Source organism: Heteronotia binoei, chromosome 4 (assembly GCF_032191835.1).
Source record: "Heteronotia binoei isolate CCM8104 ecotype False Entrance Well chromosome 4, APGP_CSIRO_Hbin_v1, whole genome shotgun sequence".
Lineage (NCBI taxonomy): Eukaryota > Metazoa > Chordata > Lepidosauria > Squamata > Gekkonidae > Heteronotia > Heteronotia binoei.
In genome coordinates, this window is record NC_083226.1 from 6,373,058 (window position 1) to 6,397,354 (window position 24,297).

Sequence of the window (24,297 nt, forward strand, 5' to 3'; positions counted from 1 at the left end):
CTCTGTGCAAGCACCAGTTGTTTTCGACTCTGGGGTGATGTCACATCACAACATTTTTAAAGCAGACTTTTTTTTACGGGGTGGTTTGCCATTGCCTTCCCCAATCATCTACCCTTTCCCCCCCAGCAAGCTGTGAATTTTACCCACCTGTAAATTTTACCCACCTCAGCAGGGTGGAAAGCAGAGTCAACATGGAGGTGGCTGAGAGGTGATAGGATCACCATCTTCAAGTACTTGAAGGGCTGTCATATAGAGGATGGTGCGGAATTGTTTTCTGTGGCCCCAGAAGGTAGGACCAGACCCAATGGGTTGAAATTACATCAAAAGAGTTTCTGGCTCAACATTAGGAAGAACTTCCTGACCATTAGAGCGGTTCCTCAGTGGAACAGGCTTCCTCGGGAGGTGGTGGGCTCTCCTTCCTTGGAGGTTTTTAAACAGAGGCTAGATGGCCATCTGACAGCAATGAAGATCCTGTGAATTTAGGGGGCGGTATTTGTGAGTTTCCTGCATTGTGCAGGTGGTTGGACTAGAGGACCCTAGAGGTCCCTTCCAACTCTGTGATTCTATGATTCTACCTGAATCCAGCTTCTGCCGGGATCAAACTCAGGTCGTGAGCAGAGAGTTCGGACTGCAGGACTGCAGCCATGGGGCTCTTATTGTGGTTTTATGATCGTACAAAGGATAGAGGTTAATGATGCAGCCCTAAATGGTTTTAGCTTTCTATAATAAATACATGCATGTTTGCTTATGATTTATTATACAGTTTGCTTTTAATGTTTGGCCCTTTAATTGCATATTTACCTTTTAGGTTTCTTACTCCAGTTTTTGGATTAAGTTTCTTTCCCCTCTCTGTTTTTTCTCAGAATGGGATCTTTGCCATTGCTGAGCATCCCTACCACATAGCCCTGTCTCTCCTTTCAGGGAAAATGCAAACAGAGCAGGGGCCTCAATGTGGCACGCCATCGCACCTGCCAACATTTTTCCTGGCACCATCCTGGCACAATTAGAAAATGGGCAGAGCCAGAAGGGGCATTTGCCAAGCAAGGCTTCTGATTGGCCACTGGAGGTTTGAATGGCTGTGCAGATGATTTTTTTAAAAAACACTGCCTTGGCTGCAGCTGCCAGAAGAGTGCCAGGATCTTCACTGTGTGACTGAAGGGAAGCTATGGCAGCCATTTTGTAACTGGACCCACCACAATGTGTCAGAATTCTAAAGGTGCTCACAGACTCCAAAGGCTGAGGGCACCTGAAAGAGAGGCTCTCTGTACATGCTATAAGCTGCAGACCCTTCCAAAAATGGCAGCTTTAGAGAGGCCTGCAGTCCAGCAGAACAGATCTTGTCGTCATCCACCCTGAACCTGATTATGGGGAGGGCAGGATAAAAATCAACTAAATAAATAAATAAAATCTACAAGCCACTTGAGGATTACAGCGCTTGATGTGAAGACCACTGACCTAGCCCAGTATTTTCTACTCTGGGAGCATCTCTTCAAAGTCTTTCCCAGTCCAGCTTTCCCGAGTGTTCTTTAAACTCTTTGAGTAAGCCTGCAAACCATGTGTTTTATCACTGAGCTGCCACAGTCCACAAAAACACACAAAAGGGTTTTCAAAAATATCCCGGTCTTTATTAAAAGCCTTTGCTTGAAATGAATGGGTTGGATGGTTTTACCCAGCTGCGGCGGGTTACATATTTCTAGGTTTGGATATTTCTGCCAGAGCCCATCTATAATTACAATCATGGGCAGGTCAAGATGACTCCCCAAAACATCTGTTTTCACAGAAACAGTTGCAGCAAGGTGAAGATGGGTTTTGGCAAATGTGAGCTCTGCCATTTGCACTTGGGCAGACACTACAATAAGCCATGCACAGGATAGGACCCAAGAGGTCTACTGGGTTCCAGGTTGCGGATACAAGCAGAAATGGCTCCTTTGGGGATACACCTCTCTCTAAATGTCTACCTTTAATTTTGCAAAGCAAGTATTTACCCATATAAGGGAGGAAAATATGTGCACACACAGTTCCAAATTTTCCCCTTACAGGGCAAAGGGAAGTACAGTTGAGCCAGTTCCTGCCCTATAGCTGTTAACATGTCATTGATGGAATCTATTCACCGCAAATACCCTTGCAATAACATAGCCAGACACTACCAAGTCCTCCACCTCTCCTGGCCAAACTATTTAGGGCTGCCAAGCTCTCGGTGGGACCTGGAGATCTCCTGGTATTACAACAAATCTTCCGATGACAGAGCTCCGTTTCCCTGGAGAAGATGGCTGCTTTGGCTCTATGACAGGGGTGGCCAAACTTGCTTAACATAAGAGCCATATAGAATAAACATCAGATGTTTGAAAGCCACAAGAAAGGAGGGAGGGGAGGGGAGGGGAGGGGAGGGAGAGGAGGGGAGGGAGGGAAGGAAGGAAGGAAGGAAGGAAGGAAGGAAGGAAGGAAGGAAGGAAGGAAGGAAGGAAGGAAGGAAGGAAGGAAGGAAGGAAGGAAGGGAGGGAGGGAGGGAGGGAGGGTGGGAGGGAGGGAGGGAGGGAGGGAGGAAGGAAGAGAGGGAGGAAGAGAGAGAGAGGGAGGGAGGGAGAGTGGGAGGAGGGAGGGAGGAAGGGAGGAAGGAAGGGAGGGAGGGAGGGAGGAAGGAAGGAAGGAAGGAAGGAAGGAAGGAAGGAAGGAAGGAAGGAAGGAAGGAAGGAAGGAAGGAAGGAAGGAAGGAAGGAAGGAAGGAAGGAAGGAAGGAAGGAAAGCAACTTTAACTTTAAATGCGTTCTCCAAGCTGCCTGCTGGTTTGGCTTGGAGAAGTGATTTAAAGAGTTGAATGACAGCCGATGGCGTAGTGGGGGTTTCAAGAGCCACACAATATGTGTGAAAGAGCCACATGTGCTCTATGACATTATACCTCTCAGCTCTGGTACTGTCTTCAACAACAGGCACTCTCCATGTTCCAAGGATAAGTGCTTATTTAAATAACAGAACTCACAGGTGAGTGTCTGAACTAAAGTACAGCTGGGGTGTGCAGATTATATCCCTTCATTGTGATCGTTATGGTCGTGCCAGAATTCAAGCAAAAAAGCCCGCGCTTGGCAAAGCAATTAGTTTACACAGAAAGTTGAAACAGTTACAGACACCATGAGATAACAGTAACCCTGAAGAACAAAGTAGGAATCTAGTTGCACCTTTAAGACCAACAAAGTTTTATTCAGAATGTAAGTCTTTGTGTGCAGATTATATCCCTTCATTGTGACCGTTATGGACGTGCCAGAATTCAAGCAAAAAAGCCCGCGCTTGGAAAAAGAATTAGTTCACACGGAAAGTTGAAACAGTTACAGACACCATGAGACCCTAAGTAACCCTGAAGAACAAAGTAGGAATCTCGTTGCACCTTTAAGACCAACAAAGTTTTATTCAGAATGTCAGCTTTCGTGTGCTAGAAGCACACTTCATCAGACAATAGGATGGAATGGCAAACAGTCCTAAATATAGAGAAAATGGGTCGTGAATTAGTACTGGATCTATCTTGGAACCTTAAAGGTCAGTCAGAACTGGGAATGCTAACCTCCCTCATGGGGCACATCTTTAAGTTTAGTTTCTTTCTGAAATAGCAAGCAAGTGTGTAAATACCAAATGGCAAGGGATCTTGACACAACCCCACTGAGGTTCTTTCCCTTTCTAAACCCTCACCTGCTCAGGCTCCCCCCACCCCCCACCCCCACCCCCAAAAAAACCTCCAGATACTTTCCAACCCAGAACTGGTAATTATAAAACTTTTTGAGATTAGAGCTAAAAGACAAAAGGGGAGGATAAATATTCGGGCAGACTTGCAGAAAGTGACACATGACATAATTTGAGAAAGGGTTCCTAATATGGTACTCAGGTAATCTCTTTGAATTGGATTGTGACATGTTAGTTTAAAACACACACACATACATATTTACAGGGCTTTTTTGATACAAAAAGTCCAGCAGGGATTCATTTGCCTATTAGGTCACACACCCTGATGTCACCATTGTTTCACACAGGGCTTTTTTTGTAGAAAAAGCCCAGCAGGAACTCATTTGCCTATTAGGCCACACCCCTGACACCTAGCCAGCCAGAACTGCGTTCCTGTGCATTCCTGCTCAAAAAAGCCCTGCATATTTATATACATACCAACAAAACTTTTTTTACAATTTAGGATTTTGAAATTTGTACTCTTGGTGGATTCAGAGCGTACCACACAAACAGTGCTTAAGGTTTTATATGAGAATCTACACACATCTCTCCCCATTCATCCCGCTCACCTCCAGCTGTGCACAGCCCGTTTAGTTAGGCAACAATGTTCCTTTACTAGTTCTAATAACCTCTGAATTCAATCCAGGAGGGCAGCCGTGTTGGTCCGAAGCAACATAACAAAGCTTGAGTCCATGGGCACCTTGAAGACCAACAAAGATTAATTCTGGGTATAAGCTTTTGTGTGCATGTGGTGTGCATTTTTTTTCTGTACATTTTGTGTGCATGCACATGAAAGCTCATACCTAGAATTAAACTTTGTTTGTTGGTCTTAAAGGTGCCACTGGACTCCAACTTTGTTCTCTAGCCTTTGAATTGTTTGGCTTATGACAGGAAGAAAGAGGCAATAAAATGATCAGTCCGTGAGTGGCTGACAACTCTTATAACACCAGTGTGACCAGCAAGGCCTGAGGCCATGATATGGATGCCAGTCTCCATGTGGGCCCTGGGGATCCCGCAGAATTACAGCTCATCCTCAGACTACAAAAGTAGTTCCCTGGAGAACATGGATGCTTTGGAGGGTGGACTCTAGCACTGTGCCCCACTGAAGTTCCTGTCCTCCCCAGGCTCCACCCCCTAATTTCCAGAAGTTTCCCAACCTGGATCTGGCAGCCCTCATATCCCACTGGTGGACAGGGTGGCTGGGAACCTTAGGCAATGAGAACATCAGAAGATGAAAACATTAGAAGAGCCCAGCTGGATCAGACCAGTGAGGGTCCATCTAATCCAGCCTTCTGTCTCACACAGAGGCCAACCAGTTCCTCTGGAGGGCCAACAACAGGGCAGAGAGGCCGAGGCCTTCCCCTGAGAAGAACATCAGGAGAGCCTTGCTGGATCAGACCAGTGAGGGTCCATCTAATCCAGCCTTCTGTCTCACACAGAGGCTAACCAGTTCCTCTGGAGGGCCAACAACAAGGCAGAGAGGCCGAGGCCTTCCCCTGAGAAGAACATCAGGAGAGCCTTGCTGGATCAGACCAGTGAGGGTCCATCTAATCCAGCCTCCTGTCTCACACTGTGGCCAACCAGTTCCTCCAGAGGACCAACAACAGGGCAGAGAGGCCAAGGCCTTCATTAGAACATCAGGAGAGCCCCGCTGGATGAGACCAGTGGTCCATCTAGTCCAGTATCATGTATCACACTGTGGCCAGCCTCCAGTTCCTCTGGAGGGCCAACAACAGGGCAGAGAGGCTGAGGCCTTCCTAAGAACATCCGAAGAGCCCCGCTGGATCAGACCAATAGTCCATCTAGTCCAGCTTCCTGTCTCACACAGTGGCCAACCAGTTACTGTAGAGGGCCATGAAAGGAAACGGAAGCCAAGGCCTTTCCCTTATGAGAACAATAGGAGAGCCCTGCTAGATCAGACCAGTGGTCCATCTAGTCCAGCATCTTGTCTCATGCCGTGGCCAAACAGTTCCCTGGAGAAGGGCTGCTGAGAAGCTGGAAACCTACTACTCACAAGAAGATCCAGCTTGGAGAATTTCTCCCTCCCTCTTTTATATGTAAAATATTAAATATTCCTATAAGCTGCCTAAAGTCTGAAATGGAATATGAACTGAAGTGGAAAAAATAAATCTGATGCTAGGACATTGGGTCCAGAGCTGCCTCAGGCAAACCTACTTTCACGGACCTTTCAATAATAACCAACTCTAGAGTGAATCACAGCAGCTGCAATAACCCAGACTAGCCCAATCCCATCAGAGGCTGGAAGCTAGAAAGGATTGGTCTTTCAAGGAAGATTTTGCACAGGAAGGCAATGGCAAACCACCTTTGCTTCTCACTTGCCTTGAAAACCCCACAGGGTGGGATTTCATGGAGCGTCAGTTGTGACTCAACAGCACACTTTCCCTTTTCCTAGAATGATCACCCAGCATTGGGTCTACACAGTGGAAACTTAGCCTTCATTTCAGCAAAATCAAGATTCACAGTTCTGCCCAGCTGACATGGAAGGATATAGAGCTGTCTAGGATTGCAGTATGAATTGGAGTAGGGTCCTACACAACACATCTTGCTACCATGGTATCATAAACCAAATTCCAACAGTTTCCCCAATTGCCTGTTTTTTTTGAGGGGGAAGGAAAGGAAAGGTCCCCTGTGCAAGCACCAGTCATTTCTGACTCTGGGGTGACGTTGCTTTCTCAACGTTTTCCAGTGGCGTAGGGAGGGGGGAGGGGGGAGCGGATCGCCCCAGGTCTGGGGGGGTCTGGGGGGCCCCTTGGGGGCCCCTCAGAAGCCGGCTGCACTCGCCGCCTTCCCCGCCCACGTGCTGGTCGCTGGAGGCCGCTCGTTCCGTCCGGGTTCCTGGGGACTGGTGGGCGGCGTCGATGGGGGCAGCTTCGCAACTTCAGAGCGGCCAGGGCAGCGCACCTCCGCCGCCTCTCCCCTCCCACCGCCCCGCCTCGTCCACCAGGTGCCTTCCGGATGTCTCCACTCGCCCAACTTCCCAGCTGGAGTCCTGGGGCAGCGAGGAGGTCTCCGGAGGGCCCGCCCGGCTCTTTCCCTTTCCGGCCGCCAGGAAGGAGGAGGAGGAGGGCGAAAGGGGCCCTCGAGCGTCCCGGGCTGCCTGCCTGAGTCCCTCTCGGGCCAGCATGAAGCCCGACGGCAAGGTGGTGCTGCTGGGCGACATGAACGTGGGCAAGACGTCGCTGCTGCACCGCTACATGGAGCGCCGCTTCCAGGGCACGGTCAGCACGGTCGGCGGCGCCTTCTTCCTCAAGCAGTGGGGGCCGCACCACATCTCCCTCTGGGACACCGCAGGTCAGCTGAGGAGGGCGCAGCCGAGGGGAGGACTTGGCGGGGAGCTGGGGGGCCGAACCGCGACCCGGGGGCCACATGTGGCTTTTTTACACATCTGGTGAGGCTCGCAAAGTCCCCACTGGGTGGTTTGGAGAAGGCATTTCTCTCTTTAAATCGCTTCTCCAAGCCAAGTCAGCTGGCAGATTGGAGAATGCATTTAAAGTTAAAGTTGCTTTCTTCCCACCTCTCCTTCCCCATCTTCCTCGGGAGGTGGTGGGCTCTCCTTCCTTGGAGGTTTTTAAACAGAGTCTAGATGGCCATCTGACAGCAATGAAGATCCTGTGAATTTAGGGGGAGGTGTTTGTGAGTTTCCTGCATTGTGCAGGGGGTTGGACTAGATGACCCTAGAGGTCCCTTCCAACTCTAGGATTCTGTGATTCCTTCCTTCCTTCCCCTGATGCGCATGTCTTGCAACTCTCAAACATCGGATGTTTACTTTATGTGGCTCTTTCATTAAGTGAGTTTGGCTCTCCCCACGCCCAATGGCCTCCGTGCCGCCACAGCCCCGGGGGCTGGGGGTGGAGGGGTCCCCTGCCTGCTGTGTTGATCTGCTCCTCTGTCCAGTGCACTTTGATCTCAGCTAAGGAGCTGTGTTGTGTCCCCACAGCAACCCTTTGAGGTAGGTCAGGCTGATGGAGACTGGCCCCAAATTGCTTTGGAGTAGAGGGGACTGCTCCACTGTGCCACAGCCTGTTGGGGAGTGCAGTTTGAGTTCAAGGACCTGGGGGTTACCAGTAGCACAGGGGTGGCCAAACTGCTGCTCGGGAGCCACATGTGCCTCTTTCACACATATCGTGTGGCTCTCAAAACTCTCTTGAGTTACTCCTGAAGGTTTTGGATCTAAAATTGGTTGTGAATGGACATGTCTGTCACTCGAGGTTGCAAATTCCCCATGAGAACGCAGTTTCTAACACAGAACTTTTGTTTTTGTGGCCAGTCCAGGTTTCTTGAAATCCCCACTGCCCTGTAGCTGGCTTGGAGAAGGCATTTGTCTCTTTAAATCACTTTGCCAAGCTAGCTGGTGACTTGGAGAGTGCATTTAAAGTTAAAGTATATTTCTTTCCACTTCTCCCTCCCTCCCCATCCATTTCCTTCCTCCCTCCCATTGTAGTGGTTAAGTGTGCAGACTCTTATCTGGGAGAACCAGGTTTGATTCCTCACGCCTCCACTTGCATCTGCTGGAATGGCCTTGGGTCAGCCACAGCTCTCGTAGCAATTGTCCTTGAAAGCTTCTGAGAGAGCTCTCTCAGTGCCACCTATCTCACAGGGTGTTTGTTGTGGGGGAGGAAGATAAAGGAGATTGTGAGCCACTCTGAGACTCAGAGTGGAGGGCAGAATATAAATCATCTGTCTGTCTGTCTTCCTTCCTTCCTTGTGGCTTTCAAACATCTGACATTTATTCTGTGTGGCTCTTACATTAAGCAAGTTCGGCCACCCCCGCAATAGCGATTGTGCGTGATCCTGGCCTTCCTTTCAAAGCGTTCCAGGTAACATCGGTACAGAACTTCTGCAGCCACGGAGAAGTCCCCAAGAAGATTTTAAAAAGTAACCTGGATCACCTGGGGAAATGATAGGTAATGTGCTGGCATGGCTGCTGTTGGCACAGTGCTGTTAAATACTTCTGGGCCCCGTTTTTTTTGAAAAATGGCTTAACTTTACTTGGATTACTCCTAGGTCAAAGTCCACCGGCTCCTCAGAGATCAACAAAAGTTCCAGAGTATAAGTTTTCAGGAATCACTTCCCGTTTCCGGCAGGTGGCACGGGGGAAATGATGTCACAGGAAGTGATGTCACTTCCTGTTTCCGGCGGTGGCATGATGTCACCGGAAGTGACATCGCTGGAAGTGACGTCACTTCCTGTTTCCGGTGGCGTGCACACACGTAGGGGGGCCCACATAAATCTTGGGCCCCGAGCCCCCAAAGCCCTAGCTACGCCCCTGACGTTTTCACAGCAGACTTTTTACGCGGTGGTTAGGACTGCAGTACTGCAGCTTTAACACTCTGCGCCACGGGGCTCTTTTACTGGGGGGGAGGGGAGTTTAAATGTGAGGGGGGAAATATATCTAGTTAAAGAATCCCTGCTTTTCTCTACATTGAGACAAGGGAAGGAACTTTTTAAACCACAGTTGCATTGAATAAATAGAACAAATAATATCAGCTTTTTCAGTGTATTACCATGTAAATAAAAGGTGTTCTTCCTAGAAAAGCACTACTCAAAAAAAAGACAATAATTTAGGACCGTACTCCAACTCATACTGCAATCCTAGACAGCGCTATATCCTTCCTTGTCAGCTGGGCTGAACTGCAAATCTTGATTTGGCTGAAATGAAAGCAAAGTTTCCACTGAGACACCCATCTCATCCATTTGCTGAATGAGCATTTCCCTTTTCCAAATACTCATTAAAGACTCCACCATAAACACCACAGAAGAGAAGCTACTGAAAGACCATCACAGTGATTTGGTGGGGTTGATTATTGTCAGACTGAAGTAGCTTAAAGTGATTCTGCAGCTATGAACTTTTTGTTTGTTTTCCAGTGCAATGTTTGCCATCTCCTTTCAATTTGGCATGATCCATTCCTAGCTCTTTATAAAGCCTGTCAAGTAGGGCTTTCTTTTTAGCAGGAATGCACAGGAACAGAGTTCCAGCTGGCTTGGTGTCAGAAGGTGTGGCCTAATATGTAAATGAATCCCTGCTGGGCTTTTTCTATAAAAAGCCCCTTATAAAACAATGGTGATGTCAAGGGGTGTGGCCTAATATGCAAGCGTTCCTAATAGGCTTTCCCTACCCAAAAAGCCCTTCTGTCAAGTATTCAAAGGGATCTGGACATGAGGGATCCCAGCGGCAAAACACCATTCTAGAAAAGAGCAAGAGTCTAGCAGCACCTTAAAGATTAACAAAATTCATGGCAGGGTACGAACTTTTATGAGTTATTGCTGTTTGGTGTAGTGGTTAAGTGTGCGGACTCTTATCTGGGAGAACCGGGTTTGATTCCCCACTCCTCCACTTGCATTTGCTGGAATGGCCTTGGGTCAGCCATAGTTATCGCAGGAGTTGTCCTTGAAAGGGCAGCTGCTATAAGAGCTCTCTCGGCCCCACCCACCTCATAGGGTGTCTGTTGTGGGGGGAGAAGATATAGGAGACTGTAAGCTGCTCTGAGTCTCTGATTCAGAGAGAAGGGCGGGGTATAAATCTGTAATTCTTCTTTTTCTTCTACTGCTGCAGAAAAACTAACACGGCCATGCCCCATTTTGGGCAGGAGCTCACAGTAGTGAAGCTCTGGAACCTCTAAATTTTATTATGCTCTTTCTTTCTCTCCCACCATCACCCCACACCCCAAATACTTACTTCTAGGCTCCATTGTTCAAACCCCCTGTGAGAATTTTGCTAAACTCTAAGATTTGACAAACTTTCTAATAGCCTTCCCCACCAAAAATGGGGAAAGAGCCAAAACATATAAAGCAGACAGATGGAAATCATCATCATGCCACTGCGGCCACATAGGAAAAAGTCATTTAAACAGTATGATGGGAGCAAGGTTTTATTATGACAATTCTAATTCAAGAAGCATTTTAAGGTAGATGCTGAGCTGATATAATTTAGTACATCTTCCAGTGTGTGGCATATGCAGGGGTGTGTGGCATACGCAATGAGTTGTGCTAATGAGCTCCAGCACCTCTTTTACTATGAAATGACCACTGAACACGGCTATCCATTGTGATCTAACCTGGGGCGTAGCCAGGATTTTAAAAGTTGGCGGGCTTTTTAAAAAGTCAAGGGGCACCCTTCCCATCCACTGTGGAGCTAGCCACTTCTCAGAAGTTTCTTGGGGTGGGGATAAAAGCTAGATGCTCTGAAAACGGCCAAGTCGAAGCAGCCACCTTTAAATTTTGGAGTCAAGAAGGGACTGCATGTTGCGGGCAAGCAGGGGGGCTTCCTTCCACGCCCCTTTCCCCTACCCTGGCACTTTGCAGCCAAAAGATCCATCTGTCCCCCCTTCCTGGCCCATTGCACAGGGCTTCTGCAGTGCACTGCGCCTTGCTCAGCTCTCCCAGCTCCGGTTGCTGATGATGACACTTTGCCGGCTCAGCCATGGCCCAAAAAGAAAAAAGGCAGGCTGTGTCCCAGAGGGAAGTGCCCCCACAGGCCCCCCATGGCTAAGGGCCTGATCTAACCCCTTTCTTTGAACTGATGTTGGCCTGATGCATAAACCATACTTCCTTAGAACTAAAACAGGTGAGTGTTAAGTGTGGTTTTATACAGGTCTAGTTCTCAAGGAGGTGGTAAATGTCCATCACAACTGGAGACCTTTAGACAGACATGACTCCATCCTCTACCCTAACCAATAATATCTCAGACAGAAAATGAGCATGCCAGGACAGGGAAAGGGCTAGGTCAGAATCCTTCCACAGCCGTTTCCTACATGCAAGGAATTTTCCATTCTTCCCCCTCCCCTTTTTTTTGTAAGAATGAATGTTCTGTCCTGTCAGTTCCTATACAGTCTGAACTGATGCATATTTGCCTCTTCAATGAAAACTAGGCATCAATGTTCAAACGCTACCATTTTTTAAAATGAACTCCTGACACATTTTAAAAAAAAAACATACACAGCATAGCAAGGAATAGGCAAGCCTAGAACCTTCTCACTTGAATGCCAATTTGTAAGAAAATAGCTTATGAGGAGGGATTTCAACATTTGGCATCTACCCACGTAGACACTTGCATCGCAAGCCAACAACAGGCTCACCACGTGGGCCTTTCTCCTTGCTTGTTTGTAAGAATTCATCTCCGAGACATTTTTTTCCTACGGCTTCCAGAACCAGTTTGGTGTAGTGCTTAAGTGCATGGACTCTTATCTGGGAGAACCAGGTTTGAGTCCTCATTTCTCCACTTGTAGCTACTGGAATGGCCTTGGGTCAGCCATAGCTCTCACTGGAGTTGTTCTTGAAAGGGCAGCTGCTGTAAGAGCTCTCTCAGCCCCACCTACCTCACAAGGTGTCTGTTGTGGGGCAAGGAGAAAAGGGAGATTGTAGGCCACTCTGAGACTCTGTCCTTGAAAGGGCAGCTTCTGGGAGAGCTCCCTCAGCCCCACCCACCTCACAGGGTGTCTGTTGTGGGGGGAGGGGGAGGTAAAGGAGATTGTGAGCCACTCTGAGATTCCGATTATAGGGACATAAATCCAATATCATCTTCTTCATACCGCCTGCATTGTAAGGTATTCTGCTTTTACACTTTTTTGGTAGTGCAGAAAACGGCCTCTATTGTGGAAGCACAACAGCCCAGAGCTACATGTGCTTAAACATGCTGATTCTAAATATTTTGAAGAGTGGGAAGGTCGGATCCCGTATTTCCTCTGCAGTCAACCGCACCATTCAGCAACCAAAGATTAAAAGCCTGTCATTCCTTCTCTCTTGCTGCCATCAAAGTGGCTGAAATGGGCTTAGCAAATTACTTCCTCTATCGAGAGCCCTCTAGAAATGGCAGGTCTGTGTGAAAGAGCAACTGGGCAGAACCAGGTTCAAAACTCCACTCTGCCGTGAAGCCGGGCAGTTGTACATTCTCAAGCGAATTCATCTCACAGAATTGTGAGCATAACAAGGCAAAGGGAGAATGGTGCTCCTTGGAAAGGCAAGCTTTAAAAGAACCCCAACAACTATTTGACAGAAAGCCTTGTGAAGGTGGGTGAAGCATAAGAAATCTCCCTTATACCCGAAGCACAATTCCCCACTCTTCTCTCAGGGAAGCCTTAACAGATAAGCTATCATAAAACCAGGGCTTTTTTTGTAGCAGGAACTCCTTTGCATATTAGGCTACACCCCCCTGATGTAGCCAATCCTTTTGGAGCTTACAAGGCTCTTCTTTCAGGGCCTACTGTAAGCTCTTGGGGGACTGGCTGCATCAAGGAGGTGTGGCCTAATAGGCAAAGGAGTTCCTGCAACAAATAAAAAGCCCTGCATAAAACTAATGTTTGTTGTGTGGATCCAGTTTGAAGAGCACATTTTCTACCCCACCCTTACAAAACAGAGCCAGTGTGGTATAGTGCTTAGCAGGGGTGTCAAACATGCAGTTCAGGGGCCAAATCAGGCCCCCAGAAGGCTCCTATCAGGCCCCTGAGCAACTAGCTGTCATCCACTTCCTTCTCCCTTTCTCTTGCTTCCTTTTGCATAACAGTTTGCTTTGAAGGCGTGCACAGCCACTACAGAGCAAAGCCTCTATTTTCTCCATTGGCTGAGGCTCCTCCCTTGGAAAGGAAGGGGGGAGGAAGAGCTTGCTTTGCCAGGCTCTCTCAGTTGCACAGCAGAACTGCTGAGTCAAGCCTCTCTTCCTTCTATTGGCTGAGGCTCCTCCCGCTCCTGGTCCTCTGTGTCAAGCATGGTGAAATTCCACCGTTGATTGATTGTTTAGGGTCCTGCCTGACCTGGTCTGTGAAATGTCAGGGAGGACCCAACTTTGTTAAGATTGTTACTCATTCCCTTCCCCCCCCCCCTTCTCGCTTGTGGCTTAAAATTAGGAGTAGTGAGAAATGAAACCAAGTAATCAGCACCTTCCCATACATTCCCGTAAGGGAGTACGAGACATCTGGGGAAAGCAAGGACGAAGTCCTGATAACACTATGGGAACGTAGACATTTATGATAGTTTGTGTGTGAATGCTACCCCGCAACCCCATCCTTTGGCATTCCTTTGAAGTAAGCCTTAAAAGTATTGTATCAATGTATCAGTTTCTTTACTCTCAAGAATCTGTTACCAAAGTATCGGTCTATCAATAAACGTAGTCTTTGTATCACTTCTACTCGTCATTGAACCCGCATGCTTGACATTCTGATGAAGAAAGGAAAGAGTCAGAGCTTCCTTTGCCTAGTTCCCTGGATCCCATGGGAGAAATACAAAGAAAGCACCTTTAGGAACAATGAGTGCTAACATTTTAAGCATGTTTTAAATTTTTTTAAAAATATGTATTTGTGTTTTTTATAAAATTTATATCTCTGCTATTTAATCTTAAATAGGAACACACATGGCCTGGCGCAACATGGCCCAGCCCCTCAAGGTCTCATTTATGTCAGATCCGGCCCTCATAATGAGTTCAACACCCCTGGCTTAGAGTGTCAGACTAGGATCTGAAAGACCCAGGTTCGAATCCCCACGGAAGCTCACTGCGTGACCTTGGGCCAGTCACGCTCTCTCAGCCCAACCTACCTCACAGGGTTGTGCTGAGGATAAAATGGAGGAGGATGCAAGCCACATCGGTTCCACACGGGGGGGGGGGGGGGGCAGGGAAGCATGGTATAAGTAACAAAAAGAAAGAACAAAGAAACCCCAAATTCAACCCTGGAAATTTAGAACTTCTACAGTCCCCTGAAAATCATTCACGTACTTCCCCTCGTTTTTCTCCCTGACCAATGATCGTAGAGCTGACTTGGTTTGCTCCCAAGCATAAAAATACTCCTCCTCCCAGAAGCCAACCCTGGCATAAGTGAGATGTGTCGAATGGAAGGCAGGGTGTCAGACAGGAGTGTGTGACCGCTTCTTAGGTTTCAACGACTTTCTAAATCTTTCACACACGGAGAGAGAAAGAGAGCAGTGATCTGACTGCTCATAAATGCATTGTGATTTTTTTTGTTTGCTTCATGGGATTGTTTCGAGATACACCCCTCCCCCAGGCTTTTTATTACCGTGACACCTGGCACCAATTGCAGAGAGGTAACTGTTGTGTTTCCCAGTTGCAGCAAAATAAAATAAACAAGAGTCTCGAGATGCTTCAAGATTTTATTCCAGCCGGGGCTGGCATCAGCGTACCCTGAGGTGGGGCAGCTGCCAGGGGCCACGGATTCCGGTGGGGCCCGCTGATGCTGACTCCCAACTCACACAGCACCCCTCATGCCTCTCTGCTTCTTGAGAGCACATCATCTCCTCTCCTCCCAGCTGCTTGGGTTGCTGAGCGCTGCTGGAGAAGGTGTCCCTGGCAGCCAGAGCCCTCCCAGCTGCATCTACTATCCAGAAGCATTATGGGAAGGGGAGGCAGACAATGTGGACTGCTGCTGCTGCAGGAGGTGAGAGAGCCAGAACATGGGCCAAGACAGGGTGCCCAGGCAGGTGGGGACACTCTCTGCCCAGGGCCCCCCAAACCTGAAACTGCCAATCCCCAGGTGGGCAGGGGAAACAAAGCATAAAGCTGCCGTGATATTCAACCTCCAAAAAATTACTTCACTGTTGGAGTGTTACTCTGTGTTTGAAATTCATGGTGTTCTTGCCTAGTGTGCGAATATTAATTGTGAGAAGTTTGGAGAAGCTAACGTGAAACAGGAACGATAGTACAATCCTGTTGCCTTATTGATCGCTGACTGCATAATACTGTACCGTCAGTTTTCTTGTATCTGGCATTCATTTGCTTGAGAAGAAGAAATTGGATTCCTGACGATATATCATTCCTTGGAGGGACTGAAAGTGATTGCCTTCACTGACTGTAAAACAATTATATTGGGTACTTTTGTATAATTTTGGACTCTTGGTTTAATTTTTTGGAGGTTGAATATCACGGCAGCTTTATGCTTTGTTTCCCCTGCCTTTCTTCACCATGATTCTCTAATTTGGTTAAGAACATAAGAACATAAGAGAAGCCATGTTGGATCAGGCCAACGGCCCATCAAGTCCAACACTCTGTGTCACACAGTGGCAAAAAATGTTATATACACACATACACTGTGGCTAATAGCCACTGATGGACCTCTGCTCCATATTTTTATCTAAACCCCTCTTGAAGGTGGCTATACTTGTGGCCGCCACCACCTCCTGTGGCAGTGAATTCCACATGTTAATCATCCCCACCTGGGGATGGTTACACAATCCCCAGGTGGGGGCAGGGGATCCCCCGGTTTGCAGGCCCTCCTCTTACTTCAGGGTCATCAGAAATGTCTGCTGGGCACTCCATTATTCCCTATGGAAACCTATTCCCATAGGGTATAATGGAGAATTGATCTTCAGGTATCTGGGGCTTTATGGAGGCTTTTAGCACTTTTAGGAAATGCTATTATTATTATTATATCAACCCATCCTGGACAAAGCCCTATCAAAAAAGGGGGAAATTGTTGTTATTGTTATCATCACCATCAGGGGTGGAATTCTAGCAGGAGCTGCTTTGCATATTAGGCCACACCCCTCTGATGTAGCCAATCCTCCAAGAGCTTACAAGGCTCTTTTTTGTAAGCTCTTGGAGGAGGATTGGCTACGTCACGGGTGTGTGGCCTAATATTCAAAGGAGCTCCTGCTAAAATTCCAATCATCATCATCATTGTAATTATTATTCAACCCATCCTGGCCAAAGCCTTATCAAAAAATGGCGGTGGGGGGGGGGGCTTAGCGAACAATGGACATGAGGCTCAGTCCACAGACTGCATGCATGCTCAAGTTACAGTGCAATATATGAGTCTGCCCCAGATTTCAGCAAGACTTCAGTGGGTCTAAACTTCCTCAAGGCTGCTTTCATAATTCTCAGCCTCATGCTTCATCGCAGTGTTATTTTCACCACTGACACCTCCCCTCCCCCCTCTCAAATTAAAAAAACGGATCCATGTTGTACAGCCAGGTTATGCCACCATATCTCGGGGGAAGTGGGGAGAGCCGATGGCTGAATGTCAAATCACGACGGCAGCCTAGCAACCACATATATTTTTAAAAGGTTTGTGTGTTTTATGCGTATCTGTGTGCCAGGAATAGCTGGAGCAGATCTATTCTTCCATTCGTAATCCGAAAAATGCGGAAAGGGTAAGGGAGAAACTTCAGCTGCTGATCTATTTCGGAGGGTCCAAATTGCCGGTCAGATGCCACGTTAGCAAATATACGGCCTTAACCATTTTTTAAAATAATTGTTTTTCAAAAGCTCATTATTGTAGCTTTCAGAACACAATTGCATTTTAAGCACATGTTACATTCCTTATAGCTATATTTAAAATCTTAAGGGGATTGAAAGGCTCAGTAAATAACACAACTGTAACTCTCCCCCCCCCCCAAGACCTTGGAGTTGGTCCCATTAAGAAAAAGTGAGATCTGTTCTAGATGACCTAGATGACCCAGACCATCTTGTCAGATCTTGAAAGGTCTGCTATTGTTAGAACTTGAATGGGAGATGACCATAGAGAGAATCCAGGATTGCTATGCAGAGACAGGCAATGGCAAACTTCCTCTGAATGCTTCTTGCCTTGATAATACCCCACTGGCTTGCCTGAGCCTGCTTCAGTGGGGAGGGCAGGATATAAGTCTAATAAATAAATGAAACAGCTGAGACCTGATGGCTCTTTTCACCACCACATCCCAGAAGCAGTTACTAAAAGCCTTAGCAAGAAGTCGCTTTAAGTAGGGCTTTTATTGCAGCAGGAACTCCTTTGCATATTAGGTCACACCACTCTGATATAGCCAATCTTCCAAGAGCCTACAGGGCTCTTGTTACAAGGCCTACTGTAAGCTCCAGAAGGATTGGCTACATCAGGGGTGTAATGGCCTAATATGCAAAGGAGTTCCTGCTACAAAAAAAGCCCTGAAGTTAGATTTTAGTCCAGTAGCATCTCAGAGACTAACAAGGGTGTCAGGGTGTAAGTCAAAGAACCAAAGAGGAGATCTGAATCCTTTAAACTGTAGGCAGAACGTGAGAAAGGTGCTGTAAAGAAGGATTATAAACAGAGCTTTTTTTGTAGCCGGAACTCCTTTGCATATTAGGCCACACACCCCTGATGTAGCCAATCCTCCAAGGGCTTACAGTAGGTCCTATATTAAGAGTCCTGTGAGCTCTTGAAGGATTGGCTACATGAGAGGTGTGGCCTAATATGCAGAGGAGTTTCTGCTACAAAAAAGCACTGATCATAAAGGATGCAAAGGTAAGAGCAGAGGTGAAATGCTAAGTGGCAGAAAAATCAGCATCTGCAGTGAGACAAAAATCCTCATGTCCCTGTTTAGCCCCAAGGAGTCCATGGCTGAAAACCCAGGAATTAATTCAACTTAAGGTGCTCCTACTCAGCTCAAATCTATCTGTTCTACTGCAGACCACCATAGCTACCCTTTGAAAGTCTCACTTGAATTCAGCATCCAGCATTTTCCTGCCTCTTCCTTTTCAATCTTTCCACAAATGTTATTAGTCAGCCGGTTTCAGGTCTCAGTAAGCTACTATATGAAGCCAAGGCCCTGCCGCCATCACCACACCCCTTGCTCACACTCAGAAGAGCAGAACAGACATACACACTCGTCCCTTGATAATGGGGGCACCATCACAAGCGGAATTTTCACACAGCCTCAGAAATGATGGTTTCCAAGGGAGTCAAGCTCACGCATTCAGCTGCACGTCTTCAAGGGCTCAGTTGAACACACCAAGAGACTGATGAACATGCCTCGAGAACCGGCTCACAGGTCAAGAGAATCGAGAGAGTCAGTGCCAACGCACATGATCAGCAACATCTACGCCTGTACAAAAGTTTAAAGATTCAAAGTTTAAATCTTAAGACTGTTACCTTCTCAGAGGTGATTTCTTCTTTATATGTCTGTTAGGGGCCATCAAGTAGCAATCGGTTTATGCAAGGCCAGGATGAGGGAGTACGCCAGATAGGCAGCCGCCTAGGTTACCACCTGGCCGACTGGGCCCCGAGTGCCCCCACCCCCTCCCCCCAAGTGTGCACTCACTCTGAGCGCACATGCTGCCCTGCACAGACCCAGGCAGGGGAAGGTGGCAGGGCAGGGGGGAGCCTGCACTCTTCAGAGCCTGCCTTCCCTTGCTAGAGACCCTGTGCCACCACTTTTGCCTTCGTGAAGGTGAAAGCAGTGCATCAGGGCATGTCTATGCTCTTTGGAGCCTACCTTCCCTTGCACAGGGGCCCTGCACTGCCACTTTTGCCTTCACAAAGACAAAAGTGGTGGGTGGGGTGCGGTGCGCCTGCACTCTTTCCCTCTGCCCCAAAGAGCAGAGACCCCACACCGCCACTTCCGCCTTTCTAAAGCCTGCACTCTGGCCCTCCCACATCTGGCAGGGGTGAACCTAGGGCGCCAGAACCCCTGGCCTTGGCCCTGGTTTTAGGCAATCCCAGCAAGGGACTATCAAGGCCAGTGAGAAGCAGAGGTGGTTTGCCGTTGCCTTCCTTTGCAGAGCCTTCCTTGGCGGCCTCCCATCCAAGTCTTATAGTGACCCCAGCAAGGCACTTTTGAGGCAAGCGAGAAGCAGAGGTGGTCTGCCATTACCTTCCTCTGCAAAGTCTTTCTTGGTGGTCTCCCAACCAAGTACCAACTCTATTTAGCTTTCAAGATTTGATGAAATCAGACTGTACTGCGATGGCCAAACTGTGGTTCTCATAGCTCCCACTACCTGCTGGCTTGGAGAAGGCATTTGTCTCTTTAAATCACTTATCCAAGCCAAGCTAGCCATCATCTTGGAGAATGAATTTAAAGTTGCTTTCTTTTCATCGCTCCCTCTCTTCCTTCCCCCCATCTGTTTGCCTGCCTGCCTGCCCTCCCTCCTTCCTTCCTTCCGGCTCTCAAACGTCTAACATTTATTCTATGTGGCTTTTACATTAAGCAAGTTTAGCCTCCCCTGGGCTATACCATGCCACCTTGCCTCCCTTATTTTCTCTCTAAATGGAAATAGAAAAAGCAGTATGTAGGAGTTCTTATTTTTTAAAATCCCTTTCAATAATAAATCAAATTTGGGTACACAAGAAACATTTGCAAAACTGCAAGAGAAGAATGGTTAGACTCGGACTTGGTGAAATTGTCAGTTTTACAGTTTTCTGCAGCTGTCGCCTTTTGGACCTTGAGGCGGGGGATGCATTCCTAGAGTACCACAGACTTGTGACTAGTCTGAGGAAGATGAGGACACCACCGCAAAATTCAATCGCTGGGTGGTCCAACAGCTACTCAAGAGCGTGAGCCAAGTTCATCCAGCTTCATCACTCAGCACCTCAGCAGGGAGTGGACAGATGTAAGGGCATCTATGTCTGTACATCAGGAAGGCTGTGCACCAGTCCAGGATATGGTGAGGCAGCTTCAATCTTACCAAAGTCAAAGAGACTTAAAAACAGCTAGCGGTGCAGAGAGCTGCAGCCTCAGATCCAACGAAAGTTAGCACCATCCCGTGTAAATAAACGGCAAATGTTATTTGCAACTAAATTAAGTGCTGTTCCTTTCAATTACCAACATGTACAGGGGGTTGGATTAGATGACCTTGGAGGTCCCTTCCAACTATATGCTTCTAACTTTCTTCGAAATAAGGCCAAAATATACAGACCTATACAGAACGGTTACAGTGTAATAGTGATCTTACGATAGTTTCAGATGGTAGCCACATTTGGTCTGTAGTAGAACTCGATTTGATTCCAGTAGTGCCTTAAGAGTTCTGCTTTGACTCTTGATATCTCATACCCTGAAAATGTTGTTAGCCTCTAAGTTGCTGCTGGACTCAAATGTAGCAATGCAATCTTAAAACACACTTCCCTGGAAGTAGACTTTAGATACATTTTAAGTTTGACCTGCTTAAGCCTGCTATACTAACTTGGAAATCAAGTTCATAATTAAAATGCCCCAGCACTTCAACTCCTTGCTCCTTGTGAGGAAGAACTTCCAGGGGTCGTTTGTAGAAAAATAGGTGGTGGAGCTCATCCAGGGATTGTTAGGCAGCTGCACCTACTATTCAATGGGCAAGGTGGGGAGGAAGAGGTGGAACCCTCAGAAAGGTTCAGGAGCTGCGCTCCTGTGAGCTCCTGCTGAATCCAAATCCTGAGAACTTCCATTTGTTGTTGTTTTTAAAGAGGGCTAGAATCCCAGCAGAAAAGAAAGAAAAACTTGCAGAGGGAACCTGACAACAGGAAGCCGCTGTGCTTAGGTCTCACCCTCTGCTTTTGGGAAGCTCGAATCTGTTTGCTTCCTCTGCACAACAAGCCGTACAACTCCACAAGGAGTTTGCTGTGCTGAAGGGAAAAGAGAGCTGGCCCAGCTTACTCAGTGTGAATTCTAACCAGCTGATTTTCCTTGGGAAGGATTAAGGGGAAAGGAGAAGGAAGGAGAGTTACCCTACGGAGTTAACAAGCCTACGGCCAGCACGAATAAAATTTTATTTCAGCGTTATCAAATCAATAACTAGATGACCCTGGAGGTCCCTTCTAACTCTATGATTCTATCAAGCTAGAAAGAGGCTGATTCTTGAAAATGGAGTCATTTTTGCTGCTGAAAACCTAGATCTATACAGAGAAGTACGGGGAAGCTATTATAGTGGTTGATTTCAATTCTTTTGTTGCACTCTGTCTACAAATTCTCTAAGTCCACCATGTCCCGCCGTTGAAACCGCCTCTCTTTTACAGAGGTTATTGGAAACGAACCCCAAACTTGAATTCCCAAACAAAAAAAAACAAAATGTCTGATTACTATCTTGCTGAAAGGGATGCTATTCACTTACTGGATCACAGGTAACCTTTTTCAAGCTGCTGCATCCATTTTGCTTATTGATTACAAGCTTATCTGCAACTTTGTTAATAAGCCTACAGCCGGCACGAATAAAATTTTATTTCAGCGTTATCAAATCAACAACAGAGTGGGGGTTTTTTTGTCTGGCTAGTTAAAAGAGCTGAACGCAAGACAGATGTGGCGGCGATCATGATGAGAACAAACTAATCGGAAAGTTTACCATTACCAAGTCACTGTTTCCGCTTCAGCCTGGAAAAGGGCGATGGCGGTGAGAAAGCAATTGTTCAACACAGAAAAGAAGACCAACAACAAGCACCAGCTAGCTTTCATTGGGTATTTCTCCCAAGAGAACCTTTCCATGCTCCAGATGAACCAATATTTTACCACTGCTTCCGCTGGAACTGGTATTCTGAAGCAGTCATGACTTTCGGACTATGAGTATTTAAAAACACACAAGGCATCAAGAATACACCCTACAGCCTATTACTGAAGAAGTCCAGGCAGCTGAGAGAGGCAAACCTGGAGAAAACAGCACAGCCGGGAAACCAAATAATAGCCCATGGTGGAAACAACAGTAACCCCTTCATTGTTATTCTATCTCAGATGGATGTTGAAAACACCTTCAGAGTACAAATCAGAGAAAAGAAAGAAAGAGGAAGAGGATGAAACCAAGGTAAAAGAGAAAATAACAGAAATGTCAATTATAAGAGAAGGAAATGAGACACCAACGCTGGAACTCAAGACTGAGTCTCAGGGCCTTCAAAGATGTTAATTCACAAATAAGCATGCACAAGACTGGAGCCTATGAACTCTCTGAACCCAGTGGGACCTCTTTCTGCATAAACACACATACACACAGAATCCAGTTTCACACCTGCAATCTGACACCCTTTTCTTGGACATAACTTGTATTGAACTGTGGTGTGTGTGATAGTATTCCATAGCAAAAATATCACAGAACCAAGATGAATGAGGCCATGTCATGCATTCTGCAACTTTGTTATCTCCGTTGGCTACAACCTCTAGGAAAGGAAGTCACCCCTAGCTCCTTGGTGAACGGGCCCAGGGCTACTGGGGGGTGGGAAAAGACAACATTCACAGGACCCCAGTCAACTGGGGATGAGGGAGGCGCACAGTGCAAGGCAAATGACATGATTTATTTTCACACGGTGTTTGGCTTGGCTGTGTGTGTCTTGGGAGGTCAAAGGGAACCTGTGCCTGAAGCTGGGGGGAGGGGGGGGCTTAGAAACCCTGAGCGTAAGAAGCTCATGGGGAGGACAGCCCCTGAATCCACAAGGTGTGTTCCCAGCTGGGAAGCTGCTGACAAGCCAAGGTGCCAACCAAGCCAAGGGGCTTTCGGTGGTGTTTGCGGTGCCACACGGACACGTGCCAAGGGGTGCGCCCTGGCCCCAACGGATGCCATCGGCAGCATAGGGGGGGGGGGACAAGCACCCCCCAAGGCCATCTGACCATACTTGTGCTCACGGCTGGCCCTAGACTGTCTGGAACCCTAGGCAACGCTAACTTCTGTTGCCCCCTCCCCTGCACTGATACCATCACCGCCTCACAGGGGAGGCCCTCAATCTGGTGCCTGCAGAAGGCTGGCGCTCTAGGCGACTGCCTAGTGGCAGGGGCAGCCTGCTTGTGCTGTCCATACTGTGCATGGGGGGGGGGGGAGGTGTGCTCTGCATACATGTGTACTTGGGGGGGGGGGTGTTATTCCCCCTTTTCTGATGGGGGTCAGAGGGGGGGGGGCGTTTACCTTCTCCTTGCCCCCACAGTGGCAGCAGACGGTCCACAGGTACTTGAGGGTCCTCCAGAGCAGGATGATAAAGAGCCCCCCGAAGAAAGTGACCATGGACGAGGCGAGGAAGGCCCACCACATGCGCTGCCCGGTGTCGCAGGGCACCTCCATGGTCATGGGGATGATGAGCGCCTTGGCGGGCGCCGAGGAGGAGTCCGCGTTCAGGCCGCCGCCGCCGCCGCCGCCGCCGGGGCCGAGGGGGCTGCTCATCCTACTGTTCCCGCCGCCGCCGCCGCCTCCTCCCGAGTAGTAGTTGCTGCTGCTGCTGCTGCTGGAGCCGCCGCCGCCACCGCCGCCGCCGCCTCCTCCGCCGCCGCCGCTGCCATTGGCCATGGCTAACAGCGGGCACGGCGCGCCGCCGAAGAAGGGACTCCGGAGCGCCGCTGGAAGGGCCGTCGTCGCCAGCGCCCGCCGCCGAGCCCATGCCCGGCCATCGTGCCGCCGCGCGCGAGGAGAGGACGAGCGGGAGCAGGAGCAGGACGAGGCGCCGCCGCCGCCTCAGCCGCCTCAGCGGGGCCCCATCCCGCCTCGCCTCGCCTCAGCCCGCCCAAGGGCGCGAGAGCCACGCGCGCCTCACGGCCCCTCACGCCAGCCCGGGCCCCGCCTCGCCCGCCGCCCCATCCCCGCGGCCCCTCGGCGCTGGCGGCGGCGTCCCCGGCTGCGGGCGGGCTTCTTCTTCCCGGGGCCTGGCGCGGAGGCGGCGAGGCGAGGCGGGCGTGCGCCACACACCAGAGCCCGGCGCGCTTCACAGGTAGCGGCGAGGGCGGCAGCAGCAGCTCGCCTCAGCCGGGCGGAGCCAAAAGGCGCAGCTTGCCCGGGTGACCCGCCGCCGCCGCCGCTCCGACAAGTCCTTCTCCGCCGCCTTCCACCACTGACTGGCCCCGCCGGCCGAGGGAGGGAGGGCGGGAGGGCGCGAGAAAAGGGAGGGCGCCTGCCCTGCGCGGCCCCGCCGATTGGCGCCTCGCCGTGACGCGCCGCTGTCAGTCTGAGCCCCCCCCCCCCCCCGC

At 48.8% G+C, this 24,297-nt stretch overlaps 1 protein-coding gene across 10 annotated transcripts in view; it reads right to left on the minus strand.

Moving 5' to 3' along the window:
- Positions 1-23,623, minus strand: part of KCNMA1 (potassium calcium-activated channel subfamily M alpha 1) — an 866,219-nt gene extending 842,596 nt beyond the window's left edge. For all 10 annotated transcript variants that reach the window (XR_009555312.1, XM_060236723.1, XM_060236715.1 and 7 more), the window contains exon 1: positions 23,249-23,623. Coding sequence is in view for 9 of the 10 variants with exons in the window: in XM_060236723.1 (XP_060092706.1) it covers positions 23,249-23,623 (375 nt within the window). In the remaining variant the exon portion in view is untranslated. The remainder of the gene's footprint in view (positions 1-23,248) is intronic.
- Positions 23,624-24,297: the final 674 nt, after the last annotated feature.